A 16,411-nucleotide genomic window follows, 5' to 3' on the forward strand; every position below is an offset into this window, starting at 1 on the left:
TACCCGTGTCTTTGTAATAAGCTCTCTCATAACAGGGGAGAGTATACTGGTTTTCATTGCTCTTTGGGGTTGTATACCCATTTTATAAAATTGTTATATGGATTAAATAAGGTTATGTGTATGGGAAAGCAGAACAGTACTGTTCTGAAATTATTATGTGATATTATTATATGAAATAATTCTCATGAAATTATAAGACTACTATTAATAGGCATGGTTTGGAAGCTTTGTTGATTCCAAGTCATTCCCTAGACTAGTGGGGTTTTTTGTTGTTGTTGTTTTGTTTTGCTTTTTGTTTGTTTGTTTGTTTGTTTTTCAAGACACAATTTCTCTGTGTAGTTTTGGTGCCTGTCCTGGAACTCACTCTGTAGCCCAGGCTGACCTCGAACTTACAGAGATCCACCTGCCTCTGCCTCCCGAGTGCTGGGATTAAAGGTGTGCACCACCACTGCCTGGCCCTAGACTAGTGTTTCTTAAGGGCCTTTATCTAGACTGTTGTAGACACCTTAGGAGAGAAGACTTCATTTTCTACTGACCTTACATGAATTGTTTTCCTTAAAAGCCTTTTTTTTTCTCATTATAACTACTACTCCAAACTTCTAATGAAAACAAACATGAAAAGAAGCCTTTCTTGGCACCATACACCTTTCCAAAGCCAACTCATCTCTGCCTGTTTACAGTATAGTATCCAGAAAAAAATGCCCTTTCTCCCCCACTTTGTCCAGCAGGTCTTACGGCTGTAGACTAAGATCATATACATTTCTACTAAAAGCTCTGCTTGATGTCTTTCAGGCATCTCAAGCCTCTACCACCACCTTTCAATGTTGCTTCCCAAACCTGCTCACAGCACCCTTCTGTCCCAGTACGGTGGACTCCATCCTTCTCACTGTCAGGGCAAGAACTTTGGACTTATTCTTGACTACACTCTTGTTCCTACCCCACCTCTATTTTATCAGCAAAGCCTCTCTGTTCCCAGCTATCTTCTTCCTTCCTTTACTGGCTACCCTTCCCCCTACCCAATGTCCACTGTCAAATAACAACCAGAAGACTTCCAAGCCATCAATTAATATACATCCTCTGCACTAACACATTTCTCAAAATGTTTTCATTCAATATGTAACAGCATAGATACACCATATACACATAATGTTGACTGAAAGAAGCCCAAAGCAAAGGTGACATTCATTGAAAATCCAAACACAGATCAAACCATTCTGTACTATTAGAAGTTAGGATGGTGACTGAGAGAGGAGTAGATTGTGATTAGGAAAGAATCTTATGTGTGCTGTATCTTGATCACAGTGTTAGCTATTCATGTGCATTGTTTGTGAGAATTTAGCAATTTCTACATTGCCAATAAGTGTATCCCTTCCTGTATGTATTGTATTCTTCAATAAAGGGTCTCTAGAAATGCTGTTTCTCTTATGTAAATTGTTCTCCTTAGACAAGGAATCTGTCAGCATTTGTCACCATTAGAATCTAAGCTGTGTCTCTCCTTTTATTCATGCAGTAAACATTTTTGAGCACTAGGTACCGATGAAGGCATTTGGGATCTAGCAGTGAGCACGAGATAGAAAACTTGCTTCTGAGAGATGATAACTAGAATGAGTCACAAAGCATATGACAAGACACTTAGGGCTAGAGACAAAAGCAGGAGTGGGAGACAGGGAGTACTGAATAGAGGTGAGAGGGCAGTGTACAATTGAAGTAAGAGGTGAGGAAAGGCCTCTCAGAAGGTGACAGATGGTCTAAGACAGACTAGCTCAGTGCAGAGCTGAGAGGAAAGCCTCCTGGACAGAGGAACAGAAGCAATGAGCTCAGTAGAAACAGCCTGGGAGTGAATAACAAGAGCCAGGCTACAGTAGGATTAGAGAAGACTTGGCCAGGGCAGCCTAGCTGGGATAACAGGTCCAAGCCTTTCAGGAGCGGCCTGGTAGGTCTCTGTGAAGATGAAAATTATTCTGCATGAGGTTGAAGGGTAAGAAAAAGATTTTTGTTCTCTGAGATTATTTGCATTACATTTCAGCTGCTTGTAGTAGCAAGCCATTCATTTTCATTGTTATATACAGACACTTGTTTCCTGTCCACTCAACTATTAACAGGTATTTAGATAGCTCTGGGCTTGGCTGTATGATGGACACTGTTCTGAACATCCTAATTAGTACATGCCTTTTGATAAACTAGTGTGTACAAGATAGGCCAATTTAAAAGAAATCAAACAAGGTACTCGATATTTATTTGAAAGTTTGTGCAATAACATGTTGGTTCCAGCCCATACTCATGGTACACACTAAAGGTAAACCTCAAGTGTGTATCACACAGAGCAGTACATTGTGCCAGGCATGGGCTACAGAGACACAGATCACTTGACTTGAGGATGCTAGCTAGCATCTGCTTAAAGGTAAAATGCATATAGAGTAACCACTAGTAAGAACGCACATCAGAGCACCTAATAATATCTTGGGCAGTTTGCCTCATAGGTTCCCGAGTTGACAACTCTGATACAACATTTCACAGGGAAGCTGAGCATGGAGCAGAGCCCTGAAAGCATCCGTGGGATTTGTAGAAGCAGAGACAGGCTCTGGAGACACCTCAGGGTTAGGGAAATAACAAGAATGAGTTTTTGTTGAAGGGAGCTATGGATGGCCACTCTGAGTAAGAGCAGACTGTAGGAATTTTAAATCTTGCAGAGATTTGGATGGAGTTATCTCTCAAATGGGTAAATGCTTGTGTTCAAGTCTGGCAGTATTTATATATTACACATCCCCCAGGCTTTTTGAAGTACTGATACCACATTTACCATTACCAAACCTCACAGTTCATATGTTCTAAATGTTTTAAATGTCTATGTATTTTTAGAGCAGCAAAGAAGACACATCCAGTGTGACTGTAGCCGACTCCGAGACAGGAAACCAGGCAGGCCAGACTCTGGAGAACAACTCACAAACAGCTGAGCTCCTGAGTGACGTGCCCTTCACCTTGGCTCCACACGTGCTGGCAGTGCAGGGCACCATCGGCGACCTTCCTGACCACTTACTCTCGTACGACGTCGGCGACAACTTGTCTCGATTCTGGTATGATTTCACTCTTGAAAATTCAGTGCTCTGTGATTCATAGTCTTTGTGTCTAAGCGTACCTTAAGAGCTTTAAAAGAAAGATAGTCTGCCTATTTTATTGAACCTGTTTGATTTTCCTTGTCATTTCACCCTTGAAGGCCTTGAGGCAAGCAAGGATCATAAAATGAATAAAATAAGATCGTGTTCGTGGTTTTTATCCTTCAGAATAAAGTGAATTTATGTAAAGTTGAAATCAACATTTTAACAAAGGGAACTCACTTTGGAAAAATGTAAGACTTCAGACCACCTGTGTTTCCCGCTCTGCTGGATGGTAATCTGCTGAGATTACCCAGGGTGGTTTTGCCATCTCTGAAGACACAACAGAAAGAGAAACAAGCCTGTCTCCTAGTTACCAGGACTCCGCAATCAGAACCGAGAGCGGTGTGAAGGTGTTTCAGGGGTGCAGAGGAGGTCGGCATGTCACTCCCTTAACAACTCCCACAATGTTTGGGAACGAAGTCAAAAGACAGCTTCCAGCTAACGTAGTTTTTCCAATGTCAATTTAGACAAACCGGTAGGGAAATTGGAAGCTTCTCATAAACACCAGCCACTCGTTGCTGATTCAAGAATGCCATAAAGGGGACACTGTGGTTTGCCTAGAGCTGTGTGGCCCTCTCCACCCTCCTGAAGGTGGCTGTGTGCCCGCCCTCCTTGTTCCCGTCTCCTCCCCTCTGGGTATTCTTGGACCAGTTTTCAGAGAGCTTTCTCCACTTGTGCCTCGGTGGGTTTGCCTTCCTTACCACATATGTTCCCAGTTTATGAGATCTGCATTTCCTTTCCGCCTCCTCTGCCTCCTAATGAAAACATCTCGTGATGATACATCTCATTGCTGATAAGACCTGTTTAGAGATCTGTTGGCCGCGGTTCAGATGGCAGTGTTTTACCATTAAACACTCAGTTTAACTACTTTCCAATTAGAGTGCAGGCAGACACCCAAATATGACTTGTACTTCTTGAGTATCCATTATTTATTCTAAATAAAACTAAGCAGGACCGCCATCGGTCAGTGTACTACAGTGAGATTAGGTAAATAGTAATAGGGGAGTTTCTGTGCCATGAAATAGTTGCCATTTCTTCTAATTAGTTATACTTTATTTATTCTGTGCCAAAGTTTTAAGTACATTTTTTCACAAAGAGAGTATCAGGAAAACTAAACACTGTGCAGAAAAGTACAAGAATTATTTTAATTTTAATGTGCTATGCATGTTCATTTAATAAATGTGGTGTGGTCTTGATTTTAAAAAAAGAGTGTGTTATTTAAAGTTAAAGGAACATTTGTACTGATAAAAATGTACTTCATTTACAATTAACGTTACCATGTGAGGTTAATGAATAAATTAAATCTTTACATAGTTTTCATAAACCATCTTTATAGGAAATATGCCTTATTGACATAAATGTGAACATTCTGTAGCACTTTTTGTGAAGGTACATCCTTTTCAACTATCCATGTTAATGTATTTTCAAAACTGAATGTGAAGAGGTAGTTCTTTTTTTGAAAATATGTGAAAATTTATATAATTATACATTTCATTTATATTTATGTCTACCATGTTACAAATGTGCTTGTAAGTACTGTTTGTCTAAAATTGTTGTATTTTAAGAATGTGAATTAAAATAAATCTTTTGATTGTTTTCAGATCCACAAAATGGTATTCATTGCATCATTAATATCTAAATGCAAGTTGTAGATTCTGTAGAAGGTAAAGAATTAAGTATATTGTTGGTGTAGAGAAGACTACATCTTCTCTTATTCGTGTACATTGAAAATGCTAAGCTCACTAGTCCTGGGTAATAAATTGGACTGAAAGAAATTTGAAAGAAATGGATGAATATCTACATAGATCTCCATCATCAGAAAATTTAGTAAATACCAGTGTTAATGACAAAATGTCATTTTGACAAATACATTGTGAATTGGCAATTTGCTTTTCTATATATAAATCATAGAACTATTTTAAAACTGGAACAAACATTATAAATCAACCAGCCAACTCCATACTAGAAATCTGAGGCCTAGAAATTTAGATGACTTAATAAACACCAAGTTAGTAATAAATATTTCCTGAAATAGTAGTCACTGCCCAAATGTAAGCCGAACAACAATGATACCACCAAGTATGCCATACTGGAGAGAGAAAGACCAGGAACTTTAGGCAACTGAGGAAGACTGGAAACAGCAGAGGTGCTCTGCCCCAAACATTCAGCCCTGAAAACATACATACAAGTAGCATTATATGGACTAAATAGGTTATATTTAGGAATGCCTATATGTATATATACATACATATACATGCAATAACAATTAGTTTTTTTGTTAAGGCCATGAATTTGAAGGAGAATCAGAAGAGCTATATGGAAGGGCTTGGAGGGAGGAAAGGAAAGGCAGAAATGCTGTAATTAAATTATAATCACAAAGATTGAAAAATATCTAAATACTTTAAAACCAAGCTGGAGGCAGCCAGAGAGTCAATGCTGACACTTGTTTAAGCTGAAGGACTTTGAATCTCTTCCCTTACTTCTGTTCCCTTGCTTGTTAAATACGAACTTTTCTTACCCTGCAGTGTTATGTTAAATAGCAAGAGATAATAATTGATCCATCTTTGATTCTGACAAAGGGACTGTTCTCATTGTTTACACACACACACAGTACTCTAACATGATGTGAAATACATAGTCTGTGAACTGCTTAGGACTAGATTAGAATGGTCTACCCACATTCATTTTAGACTCCACTCACCTCAGTAATGTTAGGGTTCACGTCTGTCTCCACTAAAGTTCCGTGGTGAACACTTATTGTCAGAAAGCGTGTCTTCTCCTTGTGCGGGAAGTCACTACAGGCGGTGAACATGTGGCTTCCACTGAATCTTATTTTAAACCTTAGGAGGTCACGTGTGGTTTTCCAACTTTCATTGCATTTGCACTCTTTCCTTTAAAAGTAGAGAACTGACTCCAGCCAAATGTCGTTTAGTTAATTAATTTATTAGCTCAACTTTTCAAAGTGTGCAGTTAATACAATTCTTACTAACAGTTCTAGGAACCTTTAAGTTTTTTTTTTTTAAGTAAACATCTTTTTTATTACCACCTTTTTAATTCTCCCTCAAATAAAATAACTGAAAACCTTATGAAAGGAAATGCTGTGTTTTCCCAGGAACATCATTTCTAATAATTCTGATAGATAGGTAAGGCGTGTCAGGGGAATAATAGCATTTGCACTGTAGAGTAGAGACACGTCAGTCTCGCTGCCCCTTGCCTCCTGAGAACAGCCAATCAGGAAGTGACTGCTGCTGCGGCTTGTCTGACACAAAACGTTACTGCTAGAGATTAATGTGCCACCTTGTCACTCATGTCCCAAATAATAGCCGCAGGCAGTGGACGAGTGCTGAGTGGGAAGCTGAAGGATTTCACATCTTTTCAAGACACTGAGAATGTTGGGTTCCTGGATGTTATCTTTTGAGCATTTGTGGCACATTACTGAGGGCATGACCCAACTATTCCTGAGAAATCTAAGACTCCAAAAATAGGTCTGACTACATTTGGCTTTAAAGACGGAATATTCTTATGTTTCAAGAAAGTTGCTCATGCCATATGGCTTGGCGAATAGATGTGTGTGAGCAAGAAGAAAAAAGAGATGTATTGATTGATACACAGGAACTCTTATTACATCAGCATAGCAGAATGCTAATCTTTTAAATGTGGGTGACCTTTTTCTTTAAGGCAAGTTTACATCTATAGAGACATTCCAAAGTAGAGAGTTCCTCACATATCCCCTCTTGTTGATACTTGTCACAACTAAGGAACCAACAATGCTACGGTGTTAAACCCACCGTTCAGATTTTGTAGCTGTCATCTACTATCTTTCTCCTGTCCGCTTGCTAGTGTGATTTATTATGTACTCATCCTCTCTTGATGCTTTTCAGCAGTTTCTCTCGGATTTCATTTTTCTAAATTGACAGTTTTGAGAAATATTGGCCAGGTCTACTGGACTGTCTCTCTGGTGGTTTGAAAAAGAGTGGCCCTCATAGGCTCATATACTTAAATGCTTAGGGAGTGACACAATTTGAAAAGCTTAGGAGGTGTAGCCTTGCTGGAAAAAGTGTGTTGCTGGGGGCGACTTGGGGGTTTCAAAAGCTCAAGCCAGGCCCAGTGGCTCTCTCTCTTTCTTCCTGCTGCCTGCAGACACAGATCTAGAACTCTCAGCCGCTTCTCCAGCACGATGTCTGCATGCCACCATGCTCCCAGCCATGACAATTATGGAATAAACCTCTGAAACTATAAGCCAGCCCCAATTAAATGTTTTTTTTTTTTTTTTAAATAAGAGTTGGTGAGGTTATGGTGCCTTTTCACAGCAATTGAACATTGACTAAGTTGGCTTAGTCTGTTTCCATATAGCATGGCATAGTGGCAAATGCCTCTCTTTAATGCCAGTCCTTAGGAGGCAGAAGCAGGAAGATCTCTGTGAATTCCAGGCCAGCCAGGGCTACATAGGGAGACCCAGTCTCAAATTTTAAAAAAAAAAAATTAAAAAAATCTTTCCATTAATTTTGACCACCTTGCCAACACAGTGTTTTCAGGTTTCTCTGCCATGCTGAGTTCCTCATTTTCTCCAGACTCTTTATATACTCTGCTCTTTGGAACCAAATCACAAAGCACAGCCCTTACTCAAGGAACAGGGAATTAAACACCCATCTTCTTCAGGCAGGCATAGTACATAATTCTTTGGACTTCTTCTGCATTGTAGACCTATCTTTTCACCCCAATTTATTTTTCTTACCATTTGCCTGCATTAGCTTGAATTCATGAATATTCTGTCTTCTGTCCAAGAATAAATTAGTGGTGGCCAAGGGACATATGTACATTTTTACAGAAATTAATACAATTTGAAACATTTTACATGAGTACCATCTGATGTTGGATGTAGCTGGAGTTTTCTTCAGTCCTGCCTGGCCCACAGTCAAAACAAATCTCTCTCACCTGCCAGTCCTACAGCTGCTTAGACCCAACCAAGTAAACACACAGAGACTTATATTGCTTACAAACTGTATGGCTGCAGCAGGCTTCTTGTTATCTAGTTCTTACATCTTAAATTAACCCATTTCTATAATTCTATACCTTGCCACATGGCTCGTGGCTTACCAGTATCTTACATGTTGGTACTCATGGCAGCGGCTGGCAGATCTCCTGACTCAACCTTCCTGTTCCCAGCATTCTCTTCTCTGCTTGTCCTGCCTATACTTCCTGCCTGGTTACTGGCCAATCAGCATTTTATTTATGCAGAGCGATATCCACAGCAGTTGGATGTCATGTTCTATTTTATAGTCCTTCAGAATTCATTTTCCTGTAAATATCAAGTATATGTATCCTTAACTTGCCACAATTTTAACTGTATTCATAGTCAGGAGTCACATAAGGACATTTTAGTCAATAACAGGCTGCACATATGGTGATGGTCTCATAGGATTATAATGGAGATAAAAGATTCCTACTGCATAGCATTCTTGCTGGGCCTCTTCTAAACTTAGATATGTACAGATAATACAGCGACAGTTGTATTGCACATTCAATATTCAGTGGAGTAACATGCAGTTCAGGTTTGTAGCCTACTTGTGCAGCAGGCTCTAACATCAAGTTTTCTCTGAGTACACTCTGTGATGGTCACATGATGAAGTCACGTGGTGGCTATGACTTAGAGCACATTCGACCCATGACTATACAGAAGACCTCACGTAAGTGTTATATCATAAATGGAACCCCATGTCCCACCTCTTGCCTAAGATGGTCCTACCATAAATGGTAAGTAGGTAGGTAGCCATTCTAAAGTGCGTGCTGTGGACATGAGGTGGCAGTGGTCATTTTCCTCTCTAAAGAATCAAGAAATCTAATGACACCCAGGCTCTTCTCTCTGATACATGCTATTTATTTTTAGTACTAGAAAAAGTAGAAGTATGGCTCCTTAATTGCTAAACTTGTATCTTATCTTCAGCCTGTACAGAGTGAATTTAAGGAGCAGGGAAAGGAAGTTCTGGCTCCTTTTAGGAGAGGTAGCAAAGAAACTCTGCTTCTGATGAATGAAAACTTGCTGTGCTAAAACAACATTGATCTCATCTGATTTTAGTTATTTCGTCCTTGAAAGAGACCTGAATGTAGTTCTTTGTCAAGAGTTTACCCAGCCCCAATTTTCACCCTTACAAAGGAAACAAATTCCTCCCAGTCAAAGCTAAAACAAAGGATAATTGCACCCAGGACTCCCATCCACAGCTAACTCTGAACTGGCCACAGGCTTGGCACTCACCTCCCATGCAGAAAGGGACCATTCAGAGGGCAGTCAAAGAGACTGGCCTCAGCTTAGCTCCGCTGCCATGGAAGGACAGCCCAGAGTGGCCGTGGGTACGGACACTTACCCTAAAGGGCTACACGGGAGAGGGGGACTGCCCAGTGGGGATTTCACTGTCACAGTGTGGTTTTCCTTTCTATCTTGCTTTTGAAAAAGTGCATACTTTATTTTGTGTTAAAATTAATGTATTTCCACATAGTAGCTACTAACATTTAGGAAGCTAGCGAGCAAGTAACTTTGTTCAAGAACAAGGGCCAGACAGAGCTGAATTCTTCACCTACAGGGTGTACTGCACACTGGAATGGGCAGGCCTTCTGGGGACAAAAGGGAAGCACGTGGCTACTGACAGGCGTGTACCAGTTGGTCTGAAATAAAGCCTGAATATTCATTCTCCTCCCATAGTCTCCCCTCATCACTGTTTTGGACTTTGAAGAGATTTTCTGTTTATTTATACACATATTTGAACCTGGAGCAGACTGTGGTCCTCTATCTCACATTATCAGCTGTAGCTGTCAATTATCACAGCTTAAAGCAAGAATACTACCCCCTTCCACCCCTGCCTCTGCTCCTACAGAAGTACGGCTCAGAGCTGTGAGGCAAAGCTCCATGTTTATACCTCAACTAGGCATTTCAGTTTCCTAACTGTAAAGACATAGGCAGGAAGCGATCAGGAAAATACAGACAGTGGCAGTGGCTAGGGTTATAAAGAACCAGCACTCCATGGAGTTTAAGAAGCAGATGTCAGGCCGGGCGGTGGTGGCGCATGCCTTTAATCCCAGCACTCAGGACGCAAAGCCAGGCAGATCTCTGTGAGTTTGAGGCCAGCCTGGGCTACAGAGCGATTTCCAGGAAAGGAACCAAAGCTACACAGAGAAACCCTGTTTCGAAAAACAAAAAACAAAAAACAAAAAAAAAAACAAAAAAAAAACAAAAAAGAAGCAGATGTCTCTGCCTTCATAATTTCATATACTCTTTTGTTTTTTTGTTTGTTTGTTTGTTTGTTTGTTTGTTTGTTTTGGCTGCCCTACATTCTAAAACTGGAACTGGACGGAATGGAGGAAGAGGATGTCTTCACTCTTCCTCTTCATAGTGAGTTTCTTCTAAGAAGAAAAGCTTGAGCCATTTTGGCAACTTTCCCCCTTTAAGACCAGCGTGTCACAGAAGTGGCGGCTTCTTGTCTGAAATTCTGGAGCTCAAGAGTCTGAGGCAGGGGGATTGCTAGTTTGAAGCCATCTTGGACCACAAAGCAAGAGCCTATCTAAAAATAATAGTCGTCATCGTCGTTCAGTAATGAATAAAACCAACGTGCTTTATAAATTTTTGTTTCCTCTGTATATTCCAACAGCTAGAAAGGTTTTTGACAGACTTCTCTCATAACTTGCTTACTATCAACTCAATAGGTGTGTGCTCACTTCAGCAGCACACACACAAAGACAACAGACACTCAGTAAGCTTTTACAACCCCAGTTCCCATTCCATCTAAGAATCTGTGGTTCTCTTGTTGATACTCTCCTGCATTTGTACTTAGCACATAACAAATCCTCCTTTGCTGGGAGAGTAAGTGAGCCCAAGAAAGAAATCATCAGGTTCTTTATAAATGGGGCTCCCCAAAAGCTGTGTATTGGTTACTTTTATCGTGGCTGTGGCCGAATACCTGACAGAAGTAGCTTAATGGAGGGAGGGTTGATGTGGGCTCCTGGTTTAAGGGCACGCAGACCATGAAGGTGAAGGAAGTATGGAGAAGGGAGCAGCCTGCCTCTGTGAAGGAGGGAGTACTGAGCAGTGTTACGTCATATTAGCAGCTGGGAAGCAGACAGCTAGGGCTAGAACCTGCCAAGCCATAACCCAAGCGATGCCCTAACTGCTCTATTCTGTCAGCTAAGCCTTGTGGCTAAAAGATCCCTCAACCTCCCAAAACAGTGCTACCAGCTGGGACCAGGGATTCAGACGGATGAGCCTGCAAGGGACAGCTCACATTCAAATCGTAACACAAAGGAAGCAGAATTTCAAAACTTGCAGTTTTTCTGGCCTGGATAAAAGCTGTGTTCATGCAACTAAGAATAACACTTAGCTGACCACACCTGGCCTCTGCAAAGAGCATTTTGGGTCTGTCGGAGGTGATCGCCATCTTTTTCAGATTGTGTTTTCCTCTGCCCATCATGACGGTGTGTCCTCATGAGAGCTGACTCGAGGCAGCGCAGTGTATTTTGGTGCTGTGGATTAGCTTGTGTGAGACTAGCATGCTCCCAAGTTCCTCCCGTGTGTTCTTGGTGGTTTGTGTGTTGTCCTATCCCGGAATTTATTAATCCTTTCTGACCTGCCTACTTTTCCTTTTCATGGACTTTTCTCCGGGCACATGCTAGCCCAGATTGGGTGTCCTTCCATGCTCCTATTCTATCCTGGGGTCTCCTCTGTATGATTCCTCATCCACAGTTTGCTTGTCTGCTTCATAAGTCACACACACACACACACACACACACACACACACACACACACACCACACACACTTCCGTGCTTGACATGATACCTCACACCTGGAGTGTGCTCAGTAAGTTTGTTTAAAACAGGTGAATGATTCAGCCACAATTTCAGGTGAGGTTCACATCCTATCTGTATCCAAATTTGCCTATGATTCTGTTAGAAGCTATAAGCAGCCTCTAAGGTCCATATCAAAAGGTAAGTTTTCTTTAATGGTCTCAAATTTATCATATATTCTCCATAGCATCCCAATTTTGCCTTGTGTTAATTAGTTGTATCAGCAACTAATATAATAAAAATACATTGCATTTATCAAACATTTCAGATGGCATTTTAGATTAAATTTTGATGTGTGAATTACTATGAATCTAATTATTATAACTTACATTTTATTTTTAGTTGTCTTTGATGTCTACCTGGAACTTTTCTTCTGCTTTTTTGTAAATCAATGTTGGTTAATGCTAGTTAAGCCACACTGTTTTAATTCATGGATTTGTTAGATTCAAATATACCATAAAATAGAATACCTGATGTTTTTGTGGGCTGTGACAGTCTAATTTGGTTTTGTGTTTGTTTTTTGTTGTTTGTTATTTTTAACCAAACCTTACTGAAGGAACTGGAAAGCATGTCCCTTATGTAGTTGACCCTCAGATTTGGAGGCTGTTCTCATTTGCTCTCAGAGAGAAACAATTACCTGAAGAGGGAAGACTCATTTTCTGATTTTTGATGCAGTCAAAGCAGACTTTGAAATACACTTTGATTTATTCCTTTGACAGACAGTTTACTGGATGAATTCAACCTTTTAATCTTTGTTTGTTTTTGTTTTCCTGTTTTGGTTTTGGTTTTAGTTTTTTGAGGTAGAGTTTCTCTGGGTAACAGCTCTGGCTGTCCTGGAACTCACTTTGTAGACCAAGCTGGCCTCAAACTCACAGAGATCCACCACCTCTGCCTCCGGAGTTCTAGGACTAAAGACATTCGCCACCACACCTGCCCACTTTTTAATTTCTGTATGAAGTGATCACGACCTGGTGCTACACCAGTAAACCGCTAACCAGAGTGATCATCACGTTAGCGCTTTGTACCTCTAAGTCCCCACTGGCATGGGGTCTCCCATCCCCTAGAAATTAGGATGCAGACACAAGATAGCAGTCAATCTTTTAAAAGCTTCATTTAGTCCATAAAAAGAAATGGGGGGGGGGGCACAAGGGATCCCTGTTACACTTAGTTAACCAAACTCTGGTTTCTGTAGTCTAAATAGCAAGTTGTGATCACTTTATAGCATCAATGAGTCATAAAAATATTTTATTAGACATGATTTTTACAAGTAGTCTCTAGCCCTGGACTTTAAAGTGGTGTCTTTATCTTTATTACCTTCCTGTCCTTGATTAAAATACTGTGTTAATGACTGTCGGGGTCGGCCATTTCCCAGATTCCTAATTGAAAGCCTGTCTGCCGAGGCTCTCTCTTCCCATCTTGACTTTGTCCCCCGAGTCACTCTCAGTGCCTCAGGTTCCACACTTGCCAGCGTTCTGCTTGCAGAGGATAGCTACAGAAATAACACTGTCCTTAGGCAAAGCAGTTGTCTTGGGGATGAGTTATTTTCATTCAAGCTTTTTCAGTGTTTGTGGTCTAGACCGGTGTTCTCTTTCACGTGATAAAGGTGATAAAAAAAAACCTAGTTGCTGTATAACCTGTCACCACCCTAAGGCGGGAGACCTCAAGGTCTGTTTCTGTTCATTGACAAATGCCATATCCTCCAGCTTGGAGAGTGCTTTGTCAAGCTTGTTCAAATACAAAGTGCCAGAAAGGTAGCCTACACTTGACAGAACAAAAATACAGAAGACAATGTCTCCATCCCGAGTGCTTCTCATTCCAGAATGTGAAATTGCAGTTAGCACTAACACCAGCCGGACCACCAAAGACAGGCATGTGATAATTCAGAGAATCCTAAACAACTTTGCTTAAGCTGTTTAGTTTTTTAGAAGAAAGCAAATCTACCTTGTCTAGAGGGCTTGTTTTCAAATGCAACAAGACATGAGAAGAATGGTTAGGGGGTCGTGGGGGAGAGATGTCATTGAGCATCTTCAGGGTCTAGAAATGTGATGTGCTTTTCTTGTTACCAGCTCGTGAGTATGACCTGCCTGCTACCTGTCTCCTTTGGGGCGGGCACCACTCAGAACTGAGTCTGACATTTCAAGGGCCAAGTGGTACCAGTGTCTTTACAGCATCCAAAAGTACACCCCGCCCCATCTCCTTCCTGGTGGCATGCCATCCCACTGCCCATAGCACTGCTGCTCTGCCTGTGCATAGCAGGTGCTCTCCAGGATGAATGGCATTTGCCTAGTTTATCAGAAGCCCATGGCATCTGATTTTCTGTTTCTACTCCCTATTTTCTATTGATACTACATAGTAAAACTAAACTCTAAATCAATAAGACTCATAGGAGAAAGCTGATAATGATAATATAATGCACACTGCATACAACAGATGCTCAATGACTACCTGACTTCCAGGGGGCATTATTCTAGTTGGTGGGTCTCAGGTGACTTTCTCTAGTGTGAGTGAAAAGTCCTCAGATTAAAGGGTTTTTTTTCCCTGAGAGTTGTAGGGGCCGTCAACTTTCCCCTACTTTTTCCCACTCTGCTTGAATGTGTTTGGGGATATATTTATTATACCTCCCTCACATGAGATCCTACCCCAAAGTTAGACCAGCTAAGGTTGGCCTGTGATGCACCTACATTCTGAACATTTGCCCACTCCTCTTTGCCTAGCCATGGTACTTGAAAATACATTTTCTTCTTTCTTTAATTTTTTCCAAGACAGGGTTTCTCTGTGTATCCCTGGATGTCTTGGAACTCACTCTATAGACCAGGCTGCCCTCAAATTTACAGAGATCTCCTGAGCACTGGGATTAAAGGCATGCGCCACCACTGCCTGGCTTGGAAGTACATTTTCATCTCACTAAAATGAGCACTCTTTATAGCACCAGTCATGACAGTACATGGAGCTTTTCTTTTGGGCTCAGGACACATGAGAGCTTCATAAGGTGGATACATTCTTGATTGATGACTAGGTGGAAACAACAGACCCCAATCCTAGGGAGGGGAAATGTGAAGCTCGTGATTGATTATGAACTCTCTTGTCCTCATTAAAAATGTTGGTGTTTTGGTGGCAGTGTTCGTGTGAATGTGAGGACAGAAGACAATCCTGAGTGTGCATCTCAGGAGCCATGCACTCTCCTAGTAGGACAGGGGTAGGGTAGGGTCTCTCTGTGACTTTGGGCTTTTTGATTCAGCAAGGCTGGCCAAGGAAGTAAAGGGATCCTTCTGTCTGCCTTCCCAAAACGAGGATTGTAAGTGTGTGCCACCACGTCCAGCTTTTTAACTTATATTCTAGGGCCATCCCTAGTCCTCATGCCTCACAGCACAAGAGACACTTTACTGCCTCTCTAGCCCAGAAAAGTTTAAGTGTTCCCTTTCTTATTTGCCATTTCTACAAGTACAGTTAGGTACCAGGTCAGCTCAGGTTAGAAGTATATTGCTTCTCCCATAGATTATGCTTAATAAGGTCTGTATGAATGGACAGATGGATATACAGATAGATGGATGATTGAAGTGAGTGTATGTCTGTCTATTGTACTTACAGACAGCCACCAACTTTAAGATTATTGTTTTCTATGAATTATACAGTAGTTTTTAATGACCGTTTTATACCAAGGTACCCATGTCCCATTCTATTCCCTTTGCAACAAAAGAAACTTGACAAAAATGGATGTGGTAGGTTGATATTTAATGACAGATTGTGACTTTAGCTTATAGTTAGGAATGCTTTTCAAACGTAAGGCACTGTTCTAAATGTTTTACATGCATTATCTTTTGAAACCCTGTTATTGCCAAAGGTAGAAAGGATATGAGGGCAATCTGGCTGCAATACCTGTTACCCCATTGCCCATAGAATCGTTGTGGCTGATCTGGCTGATGAAGTAGATGCTCCCTTCTTCCCTCATTGTTCTGTGTGCATACCTCCCAAAGCTGCATGTTTTGTCAAAGGGGCTAACCTTTCCCAATAGAGGAGGATTATTCTTAGGTCAAGAGTAAGCAAGTAGCAGTACTCCTTTAATATACCCTCCTCAAAGCTCTCATGGTCCAAAAGGTGGAGGCAATGCATCTTTTTCAACCTGCAAATGAATATATAGAATTTGGTATAAGCCAAGAACGGCATATTGATAACCACAAAAGGATAAAGTTCTCATTCATGCTGTAACATGGATGAATCTTTGAACATATGAAAAATAAGTAAAATAAGCCAGACACAAAAGGACAAACATTGTTCCATTTATACGAAATAAGTATGTGGTGGTTTGAGAGAAAGTGGCCCCCAAAGGGAGTGGCACTACCAGGAGGTGTGGTCTTGATGGAGGAAGTGTGTCACTGTGGGGGTTTTGAAGTCTCTTTTGCTCAAGCTTCCCACAGTGTGACTTTGA

At 41.0% G+C, this 16,411-nt stretch overlaps 1 protein-coding gene across 2 annotated transcripts in view; it reads left to right on the forward strand.

The window, feature by feature from the left end:
• Window positions 1–10,995, forward strand: part of Umad1 (UBAP1-MVB12-associated (UMA) domain containing 1) — a 183,269-nt gene extending 172,274 nt beyond the window's left edge. The window contains exons 4-5 of one of the 2 annotated variants that reach the window (XM_059257368.1): window positions 2,860–3,074; window positions 10,509–10,995. In XM_059257368.1, the coding sequence (XP_059113351.1) occupies window positions 2,860–3,074; window positions 10,509–10,554 (261 nt within the window). In that variant the 3' untranslated portion in view covers window positions 10,555–10,995. Of the gene's footprint in view, window positions 1–2,859; window positions 3,256–10,508 lie in introns of those variants that run through there. The other variant, XM_059257369.1, reaches the window with a different exon arrangement.
• Window positions 10,996–16,411: the final 5,416 nt, after the last annotated feature.

This window comes from Peromyscus eremicus, chromosome 3, assembly GCF_949786415.1.
Source record: "Peromyscus eremicus chromosome 3, PerEre_H2_v1, whole genome shotgun sequence".
Classification (NCBI taxonomy): Eukaryota; Metazoa; Chordata; class Mammalia; order Rodentia; family Cricetidae; genus Peromyscus; species Peromyscus eremicus.